The sequence below is a fragment of the Eumetopias jubatus genome, unplaced genomic scaffold, assembly GCF_037043125.1.
Source record: "Eumetopias jubatus isolate StellerSeaLion01/CBP00866 unplaced genomic scaffold, mEumJub1_p1.0 scaffold_2, whole genome shotgun sequence".
NCBI lineage: Eukaryota > Metazoa > Chordata > Mammalia > Carnivora > Otariidae > Eumetopias > Eumetopias jubatus.
Genome location: NW_028274808.1, coordinates 170,498,522 through 170,523,353, shown reverse-complemented (window position 1 = coordinate 170,523,353; position 24,832 = coordinate 170,498,522). Strand labels below are relative to the sequence as shown.

Genomic DNA, 24,832 nt, shown 5'->3' with positions numbered 1-24,832 from the left:
CGCCCACCCTCTTGCCTCCCTAAGGGGGACTGAAGTTCCCTCCCTGGTGCCCCACTGCCACTCTATTCACACCTGTCGTGGCTGTTAGCCATCAACCTGGGCCTCCCTCCTCTAGCCTGCAAGATCTCTGAGAAAAACACATCTCGTGTGTTTTTGTAACCCCGGTTCAATAACCCACATCTAGCAAGTATATATGTATATCTGTATGTGTAAAACACTTCTTTATGGGCTTATGTGTATATGTATTATATATATTAATATTCTTATATATGTTAACATACATAATATATATGTAATTTCTTGACCTTCATTACACTTTTTTAAGTTTATTTTTTTAAATAATCTCTACACCCACCGTGGGGCTCGAACTTACGACCCCAAGATCGAGATCTCATGTTCTTCTGCCAGAGCTGGCCAGGCGCCCCTACAAGTACTTTTAAGTATATTATTTAATTGAACCCTCAGAATAACCTTACACGGTAGATGCTATTCGCCCTCATTTTCCCAGGGGCACACAATTCATCAGTGAGGGGCTCATAGAATTCAGAGTTGACAGCACCTGTGTTTTTGCCCATGAGGCTAGAAGGGCTACCGCCACGACTTATTTAGCTTCTGCTGTTTGCACCTGTGTAGTTACTTTGCTGCTTCATTTACCTCACAAAGGATCACAATGAAGTGTGGGTCTCACTTCAAAATTTAAAAAACTGAGGCCCAGGAAGCTTCTTCTGTAACTCACCCAAAGTCGCACAGTTCGTAGGCAGTAAGTCCAGCATTCAACCTGGCCTTGCCCCCCGCACCACCAAATCACCTCAGTCCTGGGAGCCCTGGCAACAGCTGTACATAAACGTGATTAACGGGAAAAGATGACAGTTGTGCTGACCCATTTCTTTTTTCAGGTTCAGTCATTTTTAGTATCACTCGATGGAGAGAAGCTGGAACTCTTAAAAAACGACCTAATTTCCATTAAAGACATCTTTGCAGCCAAAGAATTCGAGAATGAAGAGAATCAAGAAGAACAAGGTAAAGGAAAATCATCAGTTAAAGAGCAAAACAAGCGGTTATTACAGACAGCCCTTTGAATGGGGAATTATTTCATTCAAGAGCTCCTCCTCCTCACTTCCAAAACACTCTGTGCACCTGCTCTCATGACAGGAGCTGACCACAGTGATCTATAGTCCTCTCTCCGGGTGGGCACTCCTGCGGGAGGCGTCTTTTTTTTTTTTTTTTTAAGATTTTATTTATTTGACAGAGACACAGCGAGAGAGGGAACACAAGCAGGGGGAGTGGGAGAGGGAGAAGCAGGCTTCCCGCTGAGCGGGGAGCCTGATGCGGGGCTCGATCCCAGGACCCTGGGATCATGACCTGAGCCGAAGGCAAACGCTTGACGACTGAGCCACCCAGGCGCCCCTGTGAGGGGCGAGCAAGAAACACGGATGTGCAAAGGAGCCAAGAACACAGTGCGCTCAGCACGGCCCTGATGACTAGAGCTCATGCCCTGGTATCTTAATTGTTTATCTGCATGCGGTGGACAGGTCTCTCAATGGATTTCTCTTCATATTTTTCTTATTATATTTAATTTATACGCTTAGGAGTTAAGGTGTATTTGTAAGTGGCCTGCCCTCCGTCTAGAAAGTGCAATCAGGGAGAGGGAGGATGTGTCAGGTTGTCAATCACTGAACTGAGCCAGGTGCACGCTCCTGATAATCCTCCAGCCAGCCAAAGACAGGACCCCCAAGGAGATGAGGACCTGTTTTGTGCGAAGCAAGTCTTCCCTGAGAGGGGAAAAAAGAGTTTTCAAAGTGAGACATGCTTACGGATTACTTTACGGGCACCTAGGTGGCTCAGTTGGCTAAGCGTCTGCCTTCAGCTCAGGTCATGATCCCGAGGTCCTGGGATGGAGGCCCATGTGGGCTCCCTGCTCAGTGGGGAGTCTGCTTCTCCTTCTCCCTCTGCCCCTCCCCCCGATTTGTGCCCTCACTCTCAAATAAATAAAATATTTAAGAAAAAATATCGAGGGCAATTAAAAGAGTCACTTTATGTTGCCCATTAATTAGGAGCAGAATATAGCAAAACATTTCCTATTGTACATGGAGAGTGATTTCTTACCGATATCATCACGTAGCCGTGCAACCACCGTTGTTCGGGTGTTGCTGACACACAAGGCAACCATGGACACACAAGGCTGGCTTCTCCTATCTCAAATGTCCATTTGAAACATTTTCACCGCTAGCTGGCTGCATGGCCCAGAACAAGTTATATAACCTTTCTGAAACTCATTATCTACACCTGTAAAATGGAGACACGGATACATATCTCCAAGGGCTATTTGTGAGGCTCAAATTAGATAATGTATGTAAAGATATATTTTACAGAGCTTGGCACACAGAACTGCTCAAGAATGTTCTCCGGTATTGTTAAAGTACTAAAACAATGCTGGGGAAATAGTAAAGGTACAATAAACTGTAGCTTTTATTTATGATTGTACTTGTTATCACCCACACACAGAGTAGTGATCATGCACATTCATCCCATCGAGTAGCTGGAAGTGTTTTCTGCCCAGGTGTGCTGCATACCTTTAATCAAAGCTCAAACACGAGGGCCAAGTGCTTCAGCCTCAATGCCCAGGGCAAAATTATTCTAGGCATTTGCAAACTGTTATTTAAATACCATCTCCTGCTTTATCACCCATACTGACCTTATGTGCCTTCAGTTTAATGAGATTTATGCTCATTGCATCAAAATAGAAGACTCAATTTATACTGAAGAATAGAAAGAGGCCAATAGCAAAGAGGCTATTGGAGAACGATGTTTTTGAGCATTTGTGTGTTTCTGCAAGAGTCATGAAGGAGGACAGCCTTGTCTCTGTTTTAATAATGAGAAACTAAGACACCAGCTGTCAGAGTTCATACAGGTAGTATTATGAGCCCAAGATGAACCAATTTCCAGAGTAACGATCACCCAAAAAGATCCAGGTTATTTCTCTTTGGTTTCATGATGCCAAAGGTAGACCTTGATCCTACAGGGTGTGTCATTCAGAAAGGATAAAAGGAAGATCGCAGATTCCTCGTAACATCAAAGCAGTAGTGTTGCCAGTGCAAGTTAAAGCAGTATGCATCCCCAGCTAGCACAATTTCTTAGAGAGGAACCTTGATTCAATACTATCAAATGGAAAATGTTACTACATACGATGTGTTCCAGTCTTAATATAGAACTTCAGTAAACTGGGATTTTTTTTTCATATGACCAAAAAAATATATATATGAAGTCCTGAGCTGCATGCTTAAGAAATAGTAGATTTGTCTCTCCTTAAGTGACAGAACCCTGTTATCTCCCATAACATATCCATTTTCCCATAGGGCATCTCCAGATTATCAAAACACTATTAATTTGAATTAACTTAATTTAATAAATAAATGTCAAACACGTAAAGAAAAACTGGGAGAAAATAGCAGGGTTGTCATTAAATCAATCCAATGGTGATGGAGCATGACAACCCCATAGAAGTGGAGGGATTATCTAAATGCTATAAAGAGGAATCTCATCAGTGGGGGTGAGCAGAGAAGCCAGGAGGAAAACTGGGAGAAACCAGAGCATTTCATCCATTTTTTTTTTCTTGTAAGCATTTACATTCCTAAAAGCCTCTTAACACCTAAGTAATTCATTTGCAAGTCTTGGAAAAATGTAACAGTCATTTTTAGATAAACTCAACCTTGGGCTCCTCTGTATTTGATAGCGTTAGCTAATGATTTGCATGTTTGTCTTTCCAGCGGCGTATAATTTTATCACACTGCCATGGGTCTCTAATTTGGTTTACCACTGTTGTGAAGGGGTTTTAAAAGGCTATTTTCTATTTGTATTGCCTTGGTGAAGATCTGGACCATATGTACGAACCAAGCGCTGTAGTAATAGGTATTCTTTGTGGCAACATTATTTATCATCTGTTTTTATCCGCTTCCATTTTTTTGTGACTTTTTTCCCCTAAAATATGTGCTAAAAGTTATTGGTGTCCTTTTCTGTTTTCTAGAACAAATGCACATTTAAAAGCTGAAGCTAGGGGTGCCTGGGTGGCTCAATTGGTTAAGCGTCTGCCTTCGGCTCAGGTCATGGTCCCGGGGTCCCAGGATCGAGTCCCACACTGGGCTCCCTGCTCTCCGGGAAGTCTGCTTCTCCCTCTGCCTCCCCCATTCCCTCCACTTGTGCTCCCTGGCTCTATCTCTCTGTCAAATAAATAAATAAAATCTTTAAAAAATAAAAAATAAAAGCTGGAGCTACACAAAGTACTTATATACTAATTTAGGAGTGATGATTCCCAGATACTTTTAATCTCCCTATGGCTATATCTTTGTAGCCCATAACAGTATAGTTAGATAAAACTTTAGTGTTTACAAAACACTTTTACATTTGTTATATTATTTGATCCTTACAGCAACGCTACAGCTGAAATGGTGGTTTTTATTTTATTTTATTTTTTAAAGATTTTATTTATTTGAATAAGGGCACAAGCAGGGGGGGAAGGGCAGAGGGAGAGGGAGAAGCAGGCTCCCTGCTGAGCAGGGAGTGAGATTTAGGGCTGGATCCCAGGACCCTGGGATCATGACCCAAGCCGAAGGCAGTTGCTTAACCAACTGAGCCACCCAGGTGCCCCAACGGGTGGGTTTTATTATCCTAAATTACAGGAGAGCATGGACGCTAAGAAGACCCATGACTAGCCCCAGGCCACAGATTCTCTGAATGCAGGAGCTGGGGTAAAACCCACACCTGCCACAACTAAGTCCGGGGCTCTTTCTGCCCTGCAACATTGCCACATACAAAATAAGAAGGACCAGGTAATTTGGGAACAAGACCTTGTCGATGCCGCCCACATGTGTCCCTACCCCCTCTTACTTTGCCCACCTAGAGAGGATAAGACCAAGACCTCTGCCCAGCAGAGAGGGAATCTCAACTTTGTCTCTCTCTCTTTCTCTCTGACTCTCTAGCTCTCCATCTCCCCTTTCATGCAAGTAGGCATTAGCTAGGCTAGGTTCAGGTATCACCTCCTCCAGGAAGCCTTCTCAACACCCCTCTGAGGACAAGATTAGGTACTGCAAAAGCCTCCTCACTCAGCGCACTTACCTCTTTGGGTTATAATGATTTGCTAGTGTGAGCTTCATCCTGAACAAAGACAGCCCCCTCCCCCCCACCACCCAAGGCACACACCTCCCTGCCCCTGCTGCGACCACTCTGCCTCCCTGCTGTCCCTGAGCAAGCCGGGCACATTCCCTCCCGGACTTTGCGTTGGCTGGACATCTCTTCCTGCACCCGATCTGGTGTTGCTTACCCCTCTCCTCCTTCAGGTCATTACTCAAATGGCTCCTTGTCAGTTGCCCTCTTGCTTCCCGACCCCCAGCCGTCCCTATGCCTCTGCCTTGGTTTATACTTCTCCATAAAACTTATCATCCGACATATATGTTTAACTTCTCTAATCTGTTTATTAATCTGTCTCTCCCCTGAGAATATGTAGATTCTAGGTGATAATAAAATGATGAAGCCAAATATTGTGAACACCTACAGGTTACCCTGGCTATCTTCACGAGCTGCTAATTAGCCATTTTGTCTGTAAAACAGGAAAGGGCACATACACACAAGTGTTAAATACAGTTTTTCTCACATGGCTTAGTTTTCCCTGAAGCTACTGCCTTCACCCACTGACGTAAGCCAGAGTATTTTCAGATGGTGTAATCAGGGCAGATTAATGATGCTTTTATTCCTCCCCAAACTGGTGGTAAACCCATTGTGGAATCAATTCTTTAGCACTTAGAAACTTTAAAATGGTTTCAACCCATAGATATAAATGAGAAAAAGAAGATTATAACTTTTAAAAATCTCTCTTTATTGCCCACCAATGATATGTTTATTTTTATTTGAGGATATATTATGCATAACATGATACATGTGATATATATATTATTCTATAAGACATAATTTATCAACAAACTAATAAATACTTATTTAATAAATACTTACAATAAATAAATAATATTTATTAATAAATACTAAGTATTTATTAAACACTTATGTTCCAGGCACTGTCTTAGATACTCTGGAATCAGTAATGAGTAGAAACAAATAGCATGTCTGTCCTTAGGTAGCTCCCATTCTGGAACGAAGAATATTAAGAAGTATTATAGGACCAATAGGTGTCCTTGGAAACCTTGGGACATCTCTCCAGAGATACAGTGTCGTTACATCAGATAGTGTATGGCCCGTGGAGACCAGTTCTGCTTGCTTAGCACGGTGGCTCTGTGGACATAAAAGGGTGTCCTGGGCATTATTAGGGTTGCAATGCTAAGCACAACAATACTCCAGGTCATAAATACAGTGTTGTCCAGGTCTTCTAGACCTGAGATACAGCATTCATTTGTTCATTCAGTCGCTCCTTTCAACAAATAGCTACTGATCACCTATAGTTGTGAGCAAGACAGATACGTCCCTCCCTGTCCTCATGTTGCCTTCAGGCCAGCCTGGGGGCACCCCAGCTAGAACTTCGAGCAACAAGGCTTGGGCAGCCCCTCACACAGCAGCAGCTGGTTGCCTGACTGTCGTGCTTGTAAGCCAGGGATTGGGGAGTGGGGGGCTGCTGCAGCCCCCCCACTTTGACTCTGACTGCAGGCTGTAAGGTCAGGGGAGCTGCCACATTTTGAAGGACGAAAAATAAATCATGCTTCTTACTTCTGTCATTTTCTATTTCCAGCCTTAGAAGAAAAGGGAGAAGAATTTGCTAGCATGCTTACAGAACTTCTCTTTGAATTACATGTTGCAGCCACACCTGACAAACTCAATAAGGTCAGCGCTGTCTATGTCGGAGTTTTTATTGTTGCTGTTCTTTTTAAAGGTATTGGTTGTAAAATTCAAGTGATCCACCTGAAATGGAAAAACCCCAAGCCCCAAATGGCACATGAGGGGAGGAGAGTATGAGGCCGGTAATTAAGCTCCCAGGAGGCCACACGATGAAATGTGTTGGGAGAGAACATGCAAGACTGTGCCATGCTAAGACCTGCATTTTAGTTGCAACTTAACTAGTAATTACCCTGTGACCTAGATCAAGTCACTTCTCCTCAAGACAGAACTGTATATCGGAGCAGTGGGTACCTTCCGCACAGGGGAAGGCCAAGGGGTGCAGAATCACCAAAGGGCTTTTTCAAATTCCATCTCCCCTACCCCCGCTGGGGCGATGTGCCGGAATCAGGCAGAGAGAAGCCCGTCAGCCCAGTCAGCCACGCACCTCCCCCGACCCACCCCGAATGCCGGTGCCACATGGTGTCCAAGAACGATCCAGCTTTATCACTCTGGCTTCTTCTAACTCTATGTTTTGCAAGTTAGTATAAGGTCTTGCTGTGGAGTTTCTTAATGAGGACACTCATTATTAATTACTTAAAACTGTGTTATTTTTCCCATTCGCTCACTCTCTTTTTCTCCCCCTTCTCTTTAGCAAGCAGTAGGGAACGCAGGCCCTCACTTATCAAGGTGGGTGAGGAAAGGACAGGTTGAAGCAGTGAGGGGGAGATGTGAGTAATTTCTTTATCTCAGATAGAGGTCACCGATCCTGACAGGTCAGTGACTTGAACACAGTGGGAAATTGCCTCATTCATCTCTGTGTAGCACCTGCCCCTGCTTAGGGAGAGAGAGAGAGAGAGAGAGAGAGAGAGAGTGTATGTGTGGGGGGTGCCTCCAAGGTCCCACTGGCTTATTGACAAAGTCAGGTGAGCTTTAAAAGGAGAAGCAAGTTTAACATAAACCCAGATACAACTTGCACTTAAGCAAACAGCTTTTAAACTATAATGATAAAAGCTGGGTGAGGCTGCCCTTTCTAAATTCAGGGAATATCAGGTAGGGAAGGGAGGTCGTTCTGCTTGGTCAAGTTAGCCATAATTCTTTCCGGCCACAGGTTGCTCCACCTGCACTCATGTGAAATTAAACTAGTCACAGAGCAGCCCCGGATCTTCAACAACAGCTCCCATCCTCCCCTGGTGTGACTGGGCAAGAGCTGAGCCATCCTTCATCCTCCCTGCGTCATACGTTATTAGGTTCATGAAACATTAAGGGCTTCATGAGACATATCAAATGAGGAAATTTGCTTTAGCAATGACCCTGGCTAAATCTCTCGCCTATATATATAAAAAAAGTACTGTTATTCTCTTATAGTTGGTCATGAAAAGTGAAAAATATACTATCGCTCTTTCAAGGTGACTGTCATTTTCATTCTTACCCGTGTATCATTTTTCAGTGCTCTTTAAAAACGTCCTGCAGTGTTCTCTCCATCCTTCCTTTCTGTTCTGGCCCCTTGCCTTACTTTATATTCACCAGAAAGCACCAACAAGGTGTTTTTAAGGAGACTGAGGAATTACCCATCAACGTTTTGAATGCAGAGAGAACCACCCGGGAAGGTGGAGGGCAACGTTATTCTAGTCTTGGGATTGGAATGTCTTAGTCTCCAGATTTGAATAACAAAAGCATTGCTTTGGTTGGGCCGGGTGGGGGGGGGCTTCACAGGCCATGAAGAAAGCTCATGACTGGGTAGAAGAAGATCAGACTACGTTGTCCATAAATATGGCGGAAGAGTTGGAGAACACTACAGAGGAAGAAAAGGAAGAGAAACCAGAAAATCCCGTAGGAGACAAGAAGGAAGAAAGGAGAACTAAGACAGTTGAGGTAAATTTATTTATTTAATAAATTCAGGTTGGCCACCTGAGGAGCAGTAATAGGACTTTAATTTTATTAGCAGCTCAATTTTGAGTGAGGAGAAACCACTTCATTTTCATTTGCGCCCTGTTTTAACAGCATAGAAATATGAAGATTAATGTGACAAATACTAAAATTTTTCAATGCCAGGACAGTTCGCGACTTAGCATAGATATTGTCATTTTTCTCCAGAGCTTTATGATGATAATTTAAAGGAAAAAAGATCTTTAAGAACATTGTTGATTTATCATTAGGATAAAATTCCATCTGATATGCAAATTTGTAACTATAAAATGTCTTTATGCCCCATAAACTAATGAGGTTATTGAAGCTTTTTTCCAAAAAAAATTTCCCGGCCACAGTTTTTATTCTGTAGTTTAATAAATTTATGTGTGCATAATTTATAGCCTGCCTGTGTTCAAAAATGAGTTTGCCATAACTTCATTTTTTACACTGAATTTTCATTTTAGAGAAAGTAACTTTTTTTTTCTTTAAGATTTTATTTATTTGTGAGGGAAAGAGACTGATGGGAGGGAGGAGGGAGAGAGAATCTGAAGCAGACTCTGAGCTGAGTGCAGGGCCCGATGAGGGGCTCGATCCCACAACTGCAAGATTGTGACCTGATCCGAAACCAAGAGTTGGATGCTAAACCGACTGAGCCACCCAGACGCCCAAGAAAGTAACTTTTTAAACTCAGTCACTGTAAAGAGAAATAGCCATTGAGGTTTATTTATTCAGTTGCCTTTCCACAAGCATTTTTGAACCCCTGCCTGGTGTGTGCCCAGAATTGCCCTGAGAACTAGGGACACAGCTGTAAGGTTTGCCATGTCCCTGGGGACCTGGCAACACTTCCTTTTTATGGCAGCATTTCTACTTAGAAGAGTCTCAGATATGCCCATTAATCTTTGGGTAAACTTTTCAGGCCATTTTTTTTAAGAATTATATAATTTTTTTTGACATTATAGGGTGGTGGTGGTGGTGGTGGTGTTAAGTAAACTCTACCCCCAACGCACGACTCCAAGATCAAGAGTCACATGCTCTATGGACTGAGCCAGCCAGGCGCCCCACATCACAGGGTTTTTTAAAAAGCTTCTGCTCAGTTAATAATTGTCTTACTTGCATTCATCCATTTCAGGAAGTATATATGCTGTCCATCGAACGTCTGGCAGAAGTAACAGCACGCTGTATAGAGCAGCTTCATAAAGTAGCAGAATTAATTCTTCATGGGCAAGAAGAGGAAAAACCAGCTCAGGACCAAGCAAGAGTTTTGATAAAGTAAATGTTACTTTTAATTCTTATGTTTCAGGTTTTACGTATATGTGCCATTCGGATGCACGCGCGTGCACACACACACCCCGTAGGCTACTAAAGATTTAAATTACAAGTCAACTAATTCCATTGTTCTGTGGTCATCTTAGGAAATAGACTCTCTTAGGACTCATAAGATTCTTAGCCGAATCATGTTAGCAAGAATAATAATAGTTAACTAGGAATTATTTATGAAGAGATTTAAGGAAAGACACACTAAATCGTTCAAGGGTGTTTATTTTCATAGATCGAAGTCTTAGAAGTACAGATTTTTAAGGTAATTGCGTTTTTAACGTACCACAAGAATAGAGAAAGAACATCTTTATGCGACTTCTCAGCCAGCTTCACAAAGATATTCCAACACACCCCTGCTGTTCCTAGGGACTTAAACCAGCACAAATCTCTGCGTATTCTGAATACTGGCAGTGATGGTTGGTGATGTAAGCCAGTTCCCTGTGGATTGCATGTATGTGCATATGTGCTGTCATATGTTATCTTCTTCAACAAATAGTACCCACTATTATTAGTTTATCCAGTAAAATAAAAATGTGTATCGATGTAACTTTATGTACGTGAAAATAGTCTGTATGGAACATATATTAAAATAGTTGGTATGGAGCTGAAAAACAAGCCATTAACTTTACCCACATGGCTTTATGCGTGGTATAGAAAATTAGCACAGATCCGAACACCTTCTCATTACTACACAGACACAGGAGACAAAATAGAGCCTCCTAAAAATATATGGGTACACACACACACACACACATTGCAACGCACCCATTCACTTTGCTAGCTAACTAGTCTTTGCCTATTACTGCATTTGGCATCGTAGGTTGGGGAGCAGATGTTTCATCGAAGAACCTTCCAAAAAGTCAATATTAGCATCTTTTTACTACTGGTAGCATTTCTCCTCACTTGTAAGGATGTGTCATCTAGTCTAGATTTTCCTACCTAAACATGGGAAAATGAAAGATACTATAAGAACCACACAAACCTGCACTTAATAGAGTTAGGAAAAATATGTACTTACCTTAATGTATAAAAGCAAGAGGAACGGAAAAAGTAGGAAAACTTTAAAACATCTAAGTGCTCTTTTATATTTGCGGTACTTGTTTGTAAAGGGAGGGTGTTCGGAAGTCCCTAAGTATGTATAGCAGGACCTTACTCTCAGCACCTCTGATTCCCAGTCCAGATTACCCCAACCTTGCCAAGCTGCACCAAGCAAAAGGTAGCAAGACTTCATATCTGTCTGTATAATAAGTGCCTTTCCACCCACCTGCCCAAGGACATAGACAAAATGCTCTGGGCTATCCCTGGACCTTATTCCTGACCCTTTCTGCAGATAAGTTTTGGAAGGATAGATGGATGGATGGATAGATGGATGGAAGGAATGGTGGACAGAGAGAGCTCAACAAATACATACATAACTTAGAACCCCTATTTATCACAATAAAGCTTACCTCTACTGATTTCACTAGATATTTTAACATGTAAGATTCTTGACTTGGAGTTATTGTTTTTCTAATAGCATTTTAACCACTATTCGTAAAAGTCATATATATGAATTATAAAAGAAAACAGATAATACTCACATCGTTACGTTAACTGGGTTGTTTTCGGTTTTTGTCATCAAAGCAATGTTTGTTAAATATTGCGCCCGTCTTGCATTATTTTCTTGGGGAAACTCCTTTCAAGTCAAATGGCTAGAATGAACTTGGAGTTTTGATATAAGTCTTAACAGATTTTATAGGATCTTTATTATGAGGCATCTAATAAAAAACATAATCAGGAAACCAAGAGACATCTGAGTTTGAATCCCAGCTCTATCCCAGCATGCCCTAAGCAAGTTATTTAACCTTCTTAGGGCACTGGCTGGCGACTGGATCTCGGGGTCATGAGTTCAAGCCCCATGTTGGGCATGGGGCCTACTTAAAAAAAAAAAGTTGCTTAACCTTTTTAACTGCCAGTTTTATCATCTATAAAATGGGGATATTAACGTAATCCATAAGGTCACTCTGAGGATTAAATATGATTACTCATATAAAGGTACTTAACGGGGCACCTGGGTGGCTCAGTAGTTAAGCATCCGCCTTCGGCTCAGGTCATGATCCCGGGGTGCTGGGATCGAGCCCCATGTCCAGCTCCCTGCTCAGCGGGGAGCCTGCTTCTCCCTCTCCCTCTGCTACTTCCCCTGCTTGTACACTTTTTCTCTCTCTCTGTCAAATAAATAAATAAAATCTTTTAAAAAAAATAAAGTACTTAACATAGTACCTCAGTGAATGCTCATTATTATTTCAAAATGACCAGAAAGCTAGAGAAAAGCCACTTGGCAAGAGGCTTATACCTCTAAACATATGGAGCTCAAGCCTCAAATTTTCCTGCATATGCTTTTGATTCTAAAAAGAAGTAGGATGAATTAGGTGATTATTCATTAACTACGCCTGCAGAGAAAACCGGGATTCAATTCCACGGTGATTGTGAATCATGGAAGATTCTTGAGGAACCCATTTCTACAGAGCATCTTCAAACTTGTGTGTGTTCTTTTAAATGGAATACGGTATCAATACCCGTCATTGTCTTGATGGTTAAATTATTTTATCTGATGGAAAATCCCCAAACCACTTTTTTTTTCTTTCAGATTAACTACTGCGATGTGTAAAGAGGTGGCCTCCTTATCAAAGAAGTTTACGAATTCTTTAACCACTGTTGGGGTAAGTTTCTAATATCAATACTTTTTTCCACCCTTTATGGAAGATGGGTCTGTGAGGAAGTGTGGGGAGAAATGCAGGTTGCAGTGCCTTCTCTGGTAGCTCCATAAACGGAAGCTGCGCCATGACGTCTGCTGAAACCAGACCAGGAGCACCTTGTCAGGGCAGGCAGCCTCAGGCTCTCACCCGACTGGGTTCTAGTCCCCTGACACTGCCATCTCCGACTTACAAGATATTAGGTGGGTTTTGAAACATCTCTGGGCCTCATTTTCTTTATTTGTTTAAAAAGAAGTCAAAGACACCTCAGTTGGTTGAGCATCTACCTTTGACTCAGGTCATGATCCCGGGGTCCTGGGATCGAGTCTCGAGTCAGGCTCCCTGCTCAGCAGAGAGTCTGCTTCTCGGTCTCCCTCTGCCCCTCCCCGCTGCCCAGCTCATGCTCTCTCTCTCTCTCTCTCTCAAATAAATAAATAGAAGTCAGATGGAAGTTCCTTTCATTAATTAATATCTGTGACCTATAATTCAAGAATCTCTATTAAAATAATTTTGAATACCCGCATTCACTGTTGCCCTCAGAACCTGTCGTATATATACCACCCAAGGTGAGAGGTTTCTTTACTTTATTATTACACTTCAACTGTAACCAAAAGAAAAAAAATCTTACCAATTCGCGTTAAGTGTTTCTGTTCTCAAGGGAACAACTTTGAAAGGTTCGGTGTTTGTTCGGAGGTGTGGCTTCTGGTTATTTTCTTCAGAGACCAGTCACATTATATAATCCCACCTTAGTGGCATCAGGAAGACAAGTGGAAACTATTCCTTTTTAACCTTTCTACTGTTTCTTTTAAGGCCCTGAACTCAAGGGCAGATCTTGCCATGAGGAAGAGCGCGTTCGATTTCCTGTGCTTGTCGGGGCCTGTTTTTCGGGTACCGCGAGCTATGTCACGTCCGGGTTCCGGAGGCGGGCAGGCTGAAGGCAGGGTGTCAGAGGCACACGCTCTCTCAAGGAGCCTCTGCCAACTGCCGTGGCTCCAGGCATTCTTTGGCTCAGGGCAGCCTAACTGCAAGCTCTTTCTCTGTCTTCACATCATCCTCCCTCTGTGCCTGTCTGTGTCCAGATTTCTCTCTTCTGATAAGGACACCATTTGTATGGGATTCCAGTATGACCGGTGTGACGTCATCTTGACTCAGGACATCTGCGATCACCCTGTCTCCCAGTAAGGGCACATTCCCATGCCCTGGAGGTTAGGACTGCACTATCTCTTTTCTGCGAGGACTCAATTCAGCCTTTAACAGGAAGGAACAGAAACAAGCTCTACATAATCGACCCGGAGAAGGGACTTTATTAAAGGAGGTGGAGCAATGTGAGCAGCTGTGGGGACCCAGCACCAGGATACAAATACCCTCTCTCTCCAAAGTGTTGCCATTCACGTGACTGAGTTGTAGCCCTTCCCGACCCCGTGTCTTTCCATTCAGATTGGGGGTTCATGAGTGAGAAGGCTGCAAGGCTCATCAGTGCGGGTGACATGTCCACCTGGTATCACCTGTAGTGACCGGTGCAGGATCATATCATGCAGACCTACCTGGCTGTTGGGGTGCACTTTCCCCACCCCCCTCCCTGCCAAGGCCAAGGGCGGTTCTCAAAAGAAGTGGAAATGATTATAGACCAGTCAGCAGAGAAGTGACTTGACGAATTAGGGCTGAACTACCTACCACCTATTCATTCTGTTGTCAAGGAATCTGGTTTGCTTCTCCTATTTTGCAAAGCATGAGCTTTCACACTTGTATAATTTAGGGGCTTCCGCAGTAAGAGCTTCACTGTGTAGGAAGAGTGAAGGGGGAGAGAGAAGTTCATTGATATGATAGGTTTGATAAAACGCATATGTGTGCTCAGTGTTGTCTGAGTAACAGACACCCGTGGACTGTGGTGTAACTGCCAGGCTTACAGAGATGCGTGAGGTCTTAATCAGGATGAGATGGCCTCAGCCACCCAGCTCCCCAAGGCTCTCTGTACCTTCTTCTCACTCTGTCCCCAGTTCACTAGGTGGGTTTGAGGCCCGAAGGGGTGACCAATGCCCCCAGGCCTCTCGATTGATCTCTCACCTCCAGGTGGCTGCCCATCAGACAGATGGCCAACTGTTTGTTTCTCTGTGGCTATCTAGTGATGAGGGTGTATATGTCTTTAGGTGTGTGTGTTATATGTTATCTATGATTTATGTTGGACATCCATTTATTTACATTCGTGGGTAATATTCATGGTATTGCTTCCCATTTCTTTTGAACTATTGTCTTCCAGCACAGTACTTCTCACACCTGAAGGTGAAGGCACATCACCCAAAGAACTTGTTAAAATGCAGGTTCTGAGCCCGTAGGCTGGGAATGAGGACTGAGATTCTGCATATCTAATAAGTTCTCAGATAATAACAGTGTTGCTGATCCACAGTGTACATTCTGAGTAGCAAGACTTTAGCAACTGGATGTGCACCTGCACTTACACCTGTGTGCACACTTACGTATATCGTACATGCGTACCAATGTTTGTGTGCACAAAACCCAGAAGACACGGGTTACCACTTTGGAGAAAGAAAAAGCTAAAGCTAAACAGAGTTTACTGAAATGCCGTCCCGTCACAGCAGTCCCCCTGATCTTGTGCTAGGATGAATCATTTACATCGAGTTTCTGTTCTCTGAAATAGCCATTATTCATAACTTGAAGTTAATGAGTGCATATCGCTCTCCAGACTCCATTTAGATTGCGTGCACATCTCATTGATTCTGAAACCAACGTCATTTTATTGCCCTCGTTTTGATTATATTTTAGAGGTTTATTGATAATCAAATAAACATGAAAGCAAATGCCATAATGGATTTTCTGGTTAGTTACTAAAATGACTGGGTTTTTAAAGTTCAGAGTTTTTCCCCAAGACTCCATTGTGGTTTCCCCAGTAAGACATTACTTTGCCCTCGGTAGAGTAGTGTCAGTGAAAATGTGTTGCTCGGGAAAGATATATTTCATCTATATACTTTTGTTTACCATAAAGTCTTCTGGGTACAATAAGGAACACCAGCCTATTAAACTTGCCCTCTCTCTTTCCAGGCCCTTTAATTATTTATTGTCTAAGAGTAAAGTGAACACTTAGAGAAGACTGTTGATTGATAGACTTATAGTGGAAATAATAATAATGATACTAACACTAGCTCTCACTTTTTGAACACCTACTTAATTCAGGCTCTGTATTTCTGTGCTTTACATATATTCATGTTTTGCAAACTGGAATCTGCAGATCTGTCTGGAAGTGATATTAAATTTAATTTTGGGGTGCCTGGGTGGCTCATTCATTTAAGCGTCAGACTCTTGATTTCAGCTCAGGTCATGATCTCAGGGTCCTGGGATGGAGCCCCATGTTGGGCTCTGCACTCAGCGGGGAGTCGGCTTTCAGATTTTCTGTCTTCTCCCTCTGCCCCTCCCTGCTGCCAGCAGGAAAGAGAGAGTGTGCTCTCTCCCTTTCCCCCCTCTCTCTAAAATAAATAAATAAATAAATAAATATTTATATAAAAAAAAGAATTAAGAAAAAGATCTTTTTAAAAATGTGCTATTTTTGCTACTGATCTGGAAGACATACCCTAGAACCAAGTACCCATGTTTGCATTTAAAACAAGAAAGAAAATAAGGCTACTGACTGGGGCTGGGACTAGGGTGGGCCACTAAGGTACTTAACTCACCCGCAAAATTTAAGAGCTTACCCTGCCCCCAGCCCTGCCAAAAAACAAAGAAACAACATCAGTCATCTAGATAGATATTTTAATGTAAAATTTAAAAAATGAAAATGAATGCAAAAAGATCATGATAAACAAAATATCAACATTTTCAGTAGAGACAGGACCCAACCTTGTATTTGTATGACTCAGCCTCACTCACCCACCCTGTAATCCCACACGTGCTACAAGCTTTCAATACTTAAAAACATCTGTGTTTAAATTTCTAGCTATGTGACCTTAAACGAGTTGCTCAACCTTCCTGATTCTAGTTTCTCATCTCTAAATTAAGGTTATCATGGTACCTCCCTACCTACTAGGATTTCTGTCAAAATTAAATGAGATTATAGAGAAGAAGCACCAAATGTGAAGCCTGGTCTATAATAAGCATTCCATTTCTCCTCTCCTTCCTCTTTAAGAGATCCCTCAACAAAGCCAGCATATGACATTTGATGTGGCAAGCCTTACAGTATGAGCACCTAATCTGTCAATTTCATCCTTTTGATTCCACAGAGCGACAAGAAGGCTGAGGTCCTTAACCCCATGATCAATAGTGTCTTGTTAGAGGTAAGTGGCCCCCCAGAGAGAAAGTGCTTCTGAATCAAAGCAAATGTTAGAGCTACTTTTTTTTTTCTTTTTCCCAGGCAGCGAGTGTTATAGCAATTCTAAATCTTACCGTCAACAGTCTTTTTTGAGTACTTGTGTATAGCCCAACCAGCTGTTAAACCCTTGGGTGAAACAACAATCCCTAATTTTCAAGAATTCCTGATTATAAAGAGAAACGCTAAGCTTGCATGTTATTTCTGTTGCTGTTTCCTCCGGCAGAAGCACATTTCTGCTGCCAAGTTTGACACCAGATTTAACACTGATTAGCGGCTGCAACGAGGGCTTCTTGCTCCGTGGTGATTTTTGTAAAAATGGGCACTTCTCTCCATTCAAGAGAACCTTTGGTCTAGCTGGGTCTAAGCTTCAGACTAGCAGGGTCCATCCGCTGACTGTTTAGCCTCTGCCTGTTCAGCGACCGGAGGCTCTGTCCTCAGAGACCACTCAGTCCATGGCTTGCCGGCTCTCAGGGACTCGGTAACACTGCTACAAAGCTGTCCCCAGACTGCTGTGGTCTTGCCAGAGGTAGTGACCTACGAGAGAAGAAAATAGGCCTGGGAGGCCTCATTCTTACTGTGTTCCACCTGTGACTAGTGGGGGAAGACCTTCCATGAGGGGCCTCACCGGAAGGAATTGGCACATCTCTAGCCCCAGGGTGCCCAGCTGCAACCACAGGTGTTCACAGGTTAAGTTTGAACACAGGCAGTGCATATCCAGCCGTTTTTGACATACACTGAAGTAGCTGTCAATTGCAGAGTCTGGAAATTACCAAATGCAAGTCAGGGAAGGCTACTTGCATACTTATGGTGATGTCTGTGGGAATTGTGCCTTACTGTTAAGGAAAACGACCAAGGTACAAAAGTAACAAAGCGGTGGCATCAGGTGTCACCATTTAGGACGCCGCCACACAGGGGGCTGAGGTCAACCATCAGGGACAAGGAGGCAAGCTCAGGAGGACCCAGCTAAGAGGAAAGCCAGGCAGTCAGAGGCAGACTGTGGAACAAGAAAATGTCTCTCCCGGCCACCCAGAAGGCATCCACAGATTCACTTCCTATGTCGATCATGAAGAATATGTGGTCAAATGTTGATTCATTTCCCCAGTGGGAGTTTTCTTATGACTTGGTGACCTGAAACATTAAATGGCCCCTTTGTCCACTGCTGTATGTTAGAGTACCACAGAACACGAATGGCAACAACGAATACCCAAACCAAGTAGAAGGTACCAACGTGCACAGGAGGAAGGCAGCCCTCAAGGACTGGCTGTGAATAATTGCACAATAATATCTCCAGTTCCCTTTATGGAGCCCATGCTTGTTTATTCACCTCTAGGCTAAGACACACTAGAGCTCCCTGCACATTGTGCTTTTGTGTTAGTTCGGGACAGTGGGGTTGGTCTGGGAGATGGATGGGTACGACCAGACGTGTTGGGTCATGAAGGCACACATATCAATGCACCCTCCAAGTCTATGGACATGACTTGCCTCATGGGGAGAGAATTCTTCTCTCTGTTGAAAAGCTGAATGCATTCCATCCAAAGAAATGTGCTTTACATTTGCTTTAAGCACCAGCATTAAAGGGAACATATTATAAAATACTGCGAGGTTTGGAGAGAGGGACCGTTATCGGATGGGAAGGATTGTCAGGCCTGAACCCTGAAGGCAGCCCTTCAGCCTGTGTCTCCCTCCTCCCAGGGCTGCAACAGCACCACGTACATCCAGGATGCCCTCCAGCTGCTGCTGCCTGTGCTGCAGGTTTCACGTATCCAGACGGGCTGTTCAGAATCTCGGCCGGAACCTGGCCAAACTCCATCTGGTTAAAGAGGAGAGCAGGCCACATTGCTTTGGTAATACCATTTCCGGGGATGTTTTCTACAAATCTGGCCCCAGACACCCCTTGGAGGACTCTACAGGCAATTTTGCCCGGACAGTCTGGAGAATGCAAGTTGAGAGAGAGTATCCTGTCTCTTAATGTACATGGTGGTTTTACAAATAGTTGTGTTTTCTTTATGTTAATTTAAATTGACATGGCTTTATACTGATAATTGCCTTTCATTTGAAGTTCATTCACCAATATTCATTTCCATTTTCCTGGCCAAGCACACTATATTTAGAAATTCATAGGCAGATCCGAGACTTTTTTTTTAATCCTTTAATTTCCCACCTTTAAGATCCCATTCTTTATAGTATTACTTTAAGTCAGTTCTTATACTGAACTTGGTTTTGTTATATAAATATCATAGGCAAAGAAAATACTACTTATAGGTAGTACCTATTATGGTAAAAGAGAAACATAAGTGTTTCTTTATAGTAACTCATTCTGAAAAGAAGCTTTCATTGAGCTTCTACTGTGTGCTCACAATAAAGGAACATGATCTCAACCCAGTAAAGACAGTCACTCTAGGTAATCTCTACACCCAACGTGGGGCTCAAACTCACAACCCTGAGATCAAGAGTTGCACGCTCCACCAACTGAGCCAGCCGGGTGCCCCTAGACAAATACCCAGAAGATGGTTTAGAATAATTCTTAAAATGCTTAAAAATACGAATAAATTTTCTAAACCTTAAAAAATTTGAAGAGCAAGGTAAACTAGTGGTTTGTTTTTTTTTTTAATGTTCTGCCCTTCAATGTATTATTGTATTTTTCAACATTCCCTGGACTTTTTGACCCCAAACTTTATATATGGGGTGAAAATATATATGAAAAAGGGGTACTAAAGAGAATCCAGTTTAAACTTGACTCGTTATGACCATAAGTACATGATCGCATAATTACAAACCTTGGAGACATTCAAATAGAAAATTAAAGGGACTTTAACACAGCAGACCCCCAGACTACGTCTTTCAATCTGAGGCAAGATATTCTATAAATACACAGATCACACTCACCAATGGTAAATACCATCATTGTTTCTAAAGGGCAGAAAATACTGATGTGTGGGTTGACTGACTGGTATATTGATCCATGAGAGGCTGTCGAGGAGCCTCGGAAACCAAGAGAGGCACTGTCAGTGGGTGCTTCTCCTGAGCTCACTAAGTTCATTCGTTCATTCCGGGTGGGGGTTCATATCCAGCTCCTATTTCAGAGCCCCTTCTGCATCCCTACAAGCCTCATCACAAGATGTCTTGCCCCATGGCTCTCTCCAAGGCAAATGAGGCTTGTACTTTTGTAAGGGTAAAAATCCTTCCTTGACATTTGCTTTTATTCCCTCTGATGGAGTAGACTGTCTTTATCCCATCCAGGTAAAGTGGGACCATTTTAATATTGCCCTGTGTCTTGTTAGCATTTTATTCATCTGCGTCCTATATTTCATTTGTGTAGCTCCTGAAACAACCAAATAGAAAACATAAGAACAATGATATACAATCTGGAAAAGAACTCTCTGAGGAATCAATTAAAGATGCTCTTTTTTTCCTCTTCTTGATTGCCTGAAATGTTCCTGATATTAAGTCTAGAGAACAATTAACTGATGAAAATGTTGCATTTACCTCTTCGTAAATTTTGGACGTATTATGTCTAGAGCAGAGGAAAGGACTTAGATTTACAATTTCTTCACATCAGATTTTTTGGCGTCGGATGGATTTACAGATATTAACTGGAAATGTAACAGGAACGAGTAGTTTCAAGAGCTGGATTCCCAGAAATAGACTTTAAGCCCAACTGCACCCATTTAGTTTATAGCAACATTTTTAATCATAAAATGAAATAGGAATCTGTAGAAGAATAAGAGATAATTATCCTTTAAAAATGTAGTTGACATGGGGCGCCTGAGTGGCTCAGTTGGTTAAGCGACTGCCTTCAGCTCAAGTCATGATCCTGGAGTCCGGGGATCGAGTCCCGCATCGGGCTCCCTGCTCAGCGGGGAGTCTGCTTCTCCCTCTGACCCTCTTCCCGCTCGTGCTCTCTATCTCTCATTCTCTCCCTCTCAAATACATAAATTTAAAAAAATCTTTAAAAAATAAAAATAAATAAAAATAAAAATGTAGTTGACATTATTTACGTTGCATTTACATATGTTTTAATGATAGAATATCAAAGGTTGCCAAGTAGAAACAGGCTGAGAGATGATTACTGGGGCTGAGCCCAGTGGTCTGTTAATTAAATTATTTAAGAGAGAATAATCACTTAAAATATATCCACCCTCCAGGATTGCTCTCTTTCAATGCTGGTTTTCATGTTCACTTTTAAATAATTGCTTCTTCGCTTTCCTTTAAAACCTAGCAAAGCCCACGATCCCAATCTGGGCAAATGTCAATCACTTACTGAATGAATGATTTAGCAGGCTTACTTTGGAAGTTTTGTATTCCTTCAATAATCCTTTACATAAATTGGTTTCATTTCACTCTATGCAATTACCCTGAACAAGTGTACCAGCTTTTTTTCTTACATCAAGTGCAAAATAAGTTCTAGTCTAAATAATGAATGTAGTCCTGTGCCTGTGCCTTATTAAATAAAAAAACATCAAAAGCACATTTCCAATTCAAAGCAAAATGCGTCCCAGAAAAAATTGCCTTGGGGTATTGACACATACAGCTCTAAAGGGTAAAATTGAGTCCCAAATCTTAAAGCAGAGGCCTAAGCTTAAATATTCTATCCCACTGAGAACAGAATCCTGTCTTCTCTCCGGGTCTCACACTGGGCTGCACTGCAAGCTCATGATTAAATGAGTAGTGTGACCAGCTGAGCTGAGGCAGTGGCAGGAGCCTCAGCAACACCAGCTAAGGAACCATGGACCTTAGCAGCAGAGCTCTGAGGGGATGGAGAAGCATCGGCTTTGGGTGGGCTAGAGGAAAGTGCTAAATAGAGGGTAGAAGTCTGAACCCAGAAAGGAGAGCGTTTCTGTGCTTTGTAGACGGTCAGCTGACCCAGGAGCTCACCTATCGGGGAAAGTCACCTTCTACCCGGGCTGGCCACGCTGCACTTAAGTTACAAACAAAAACAGGTGGACTTCAATCAAAGCCATCCCAGAGGTCTTGGAATTACGTCTTAAGAAAGAAAGTAATTTAGCAAAAATGTAAAATAAACATATTTCTCTTCTTTCCTAAAAAATATATAATATATGTAATATATTTATAGAGAGAGAGAGAGATGATAGATGATCGATAGATAGATAAAGTGTATGCTAAACAGATGGGGTGGATCATAATACATGATTTCAATCCATGTTTAATTTTATAAGAGCAATTATTCTTCAGCATTAAGCTAATTTTTGTAATGTGAAAATTGCCCTTTGATCTTCCTCTTAAGCATGGCCTACATTCTGATAACTCAGATCCAGACTTCAACTTGGTTTCTTAAATGACTGTGTTTGTGAAGGCACATCAGAAGAGGACTTATTGACAATCTGTTGTAGAACTGCAATTTTGCCTTGTTTTTATAATTGATTAGAATTCAAAAAGCCATAGGAGTGGATCCAGACCAGCCACCCTTCATTCACATAAAAGAAAAAAAAACCATGTGGTTCACCATGTGTTTTGTTCTTCTAGATATCTCATAACTTATTCAGGTTTGTGCTCATTTTCTGTATGTTCACCCTTAATAGAGACTGCGCTACAATATCTGCTATTAAACAAATCTGAGGAAAGACATCACTCTGTTCGGTTTTTTTGTTTTTGTTTTTGTTTTTGTTTTTTTTTGCTTAGATCTGAAAATAATGAGTTATCCTACCCTTTGAGCATCTTACCTTTAGCAATGACTCAATTATTACAACCCACAGCAAGAAATGCAGAGATGGTGTTTCTGATATTTCTGGCATCTGGGGTCATCATCGACTGGGGCTAGAAGAGAATTACGGTTAGAACTTTGTGTGGGGATTTAAGCCACATTTACCTTTGTCTGGATCAGAGACTATTTCCCTCTGCATGAGTTGTCAGCCAAAAAGCAATGGGATTATGTCTGCCTGTGGTCACTGCTGACTCACTTGACAGGCCTGTCTCTTCTATTAGTCTCAGGGGAATTCGATACTGCAAAAGAATAATATGTACATTTTTTATATGCCTCCCCTGAGTGCAGAATTTGGGGTGATTCAGAGATGATCTATCTCCCTGCCCTGGGTTTCACCGCTGGGCTTCTGGAGCTATCCTTTGGAGGAAAAACCCAGCGGAGAAGCCAAGACCAGATGGATGGAACCTTGGCAAAAAGCAAAGCTAAGCCTCTCTCTGCCTTTGAGCCCCTGCCATGTTATCCTCTTTCCCTCTCAGGATTTTTTTTTTTTTTTTTGACAGCTCGTAAGTGCCTCTCTTCCTGGATCAGCCTCTACATTCCTGCTTCTCTTTTCCATAGCTTTTCTTCCCTTCCCCTTTCTTTCCGATGATACTACCCTTTCCCCGTTGATCTCAGAAAACAATCCATCCAAAAGATTTCGATAATAATAATTAATATGTATTTACTATGTGCCGGACACTGTGCTGAGTATTTTATGAGCGTTGTCCCATTTCATCTCCATAATTACACTGCTGGGTAGATAGTATTACAATCTCCACGGCGCGAATGAGAACGCTGGGACCCAGAGAAATTCTAGAATTCATCCAACATTACGCAACTAGTGAAACAGAGCCAGGATTCAAACCCAGGGCAGTTGGACCTGACTAGCCAGCGTATTTTAAAGTACTACACACAGCCTCCAAACAAAAAGGAAACGTCATGTGTTATTTTTAGAGACATCCGAACACTTACATGCTTAGCTCTCTTTACGCGGTGAGGTGGATTTGTAGCTGAAAGAAAGATTTGGTTGTCAGCTTTGGTTGTTTCCATGCAACTGAGAACAAAGTGGGACTAAAAAGACACAGAATGAAACCATGCAAGGTCACCCCCGGATGATTCTCACCCTAGGCTGGCCACATTACCTCTTCACAGACATTTACAGCAAGCAGCTTCCTGGCCATCAACCCAGCCTCCTGTCTCACAGGTGCCTTTGATATGCCTAAAATGGCTCCATTTCCTCCTCCTCCCCTGCCCCCTTCCCTGGTGCCAGGGAAACCCATTTGTAAATCACCACCCTTCCTGAAAATCCTTAACCCTCTACTACCTGCCTGGAGCATAGGGATTTTTTTTTTTTTTTTTTTTTTTTAATGTTCTCCCTGTCTTGAAGATTACCGACTTATCTAGGCAGCCACTTAGCTGAATCTTCATCAGTACCGGGTGCTGCGAGATACTAATAAAAATCTTAAAGATGTACTAAATAATGCCTTCTTGCCTCTGACCTTGATGCTGTTCCCTATGAAACCCAAATAATGATGACGGTGATGGTGGTGGCATTCTTATTTACTGAGTACTTACTTTGTTCCGGGCACTCTACCTCTGTGATCTCATTTAATCCCCAGTGTCAATCTTATGAGATAGCTACTATCATTATACCCATTTTACAGGTGAAAAAATGAAGCTCAGAGAGATTCAATAATCTCTTTGTTTATCCACTGAATAATTGGAAGAGCTAGGATTTATGTCCAGGCAGTATATAAAATACTGGACAGAGCCCACGGACAAGCGGATACCCGATCATAAAAAGGACATTTTCCCAGGCGCCTGGGTGGCTCAGTTGGTTAAGCGACTGCCTTCGGCTCGGGTCATGATCTTGGAGTCCCGGGATCGAGTCCCGCATCGGGCTCCCTGCTCAGCAGGGAGTCTGCTTCTCCCTCTGACCCTCTTCCCTCTCGTGCTCTCTATCTCTCCCTCTTCCCTCTCGTGCTCTCTATCTCTCCCTCTTCCCTCTCGTGCTCTCTATCTCTCATTCTCTCTCGCTCT

The 24,832-nt window shown here is 42.5% G+C and overlaps 1 protein-coding gene across 4 annotated transcripts in view; it reads left to right on the top strand.

Moving 5' to 3' along the window:
* The window catches only part of FAM114A1 (family with sequence similarity 114 member A1), a 79,773-nt gene extending 57,096 nt beyond the window's left edge, over positions 1 to 22,677 (top strand). For all 4 annotated transcript variants that reach the window (XM_028126730.2, XM_028126746.2, XM_028126741.2 and 1 more), the window contains 7 exons: positions 897 to 1,020; positions 6,731 to 6,822; positions 8,530 to 8,688; positions 9,854 to 9,993; positions 12,668 to 12,740; positions 17,003 to 17,056; positions 18,784 to 22,677. In XM_028126730.2, coding sequence (XP_027982531.1) covers positions 897 to 1,020; positions 6,731 to 6,822; positions 8,530 to 8,688; positions 9,854 to 9,993; positions 12,668 to 12,740; positions 17,003 to 17,056; positions 18,784 to 18,909 — 768 coding nt within the window. In that variant the 3' untranslated portion in view covers positions 18,910 to 22,677. The remainder of the gene's footprint in view (positions 1 to 896; positions 1,021 to 6,730; positions 6,823 to 8,529; positions 8,689 to 9,853; positions 9,994 to 12,667; positions 12,741 to 17,002; positions 17,057 to 18,783) is intronic.
* The last annotated feature ends 2,155 nt before the right edge of the window (positions 22,678 to 24,832 follow it).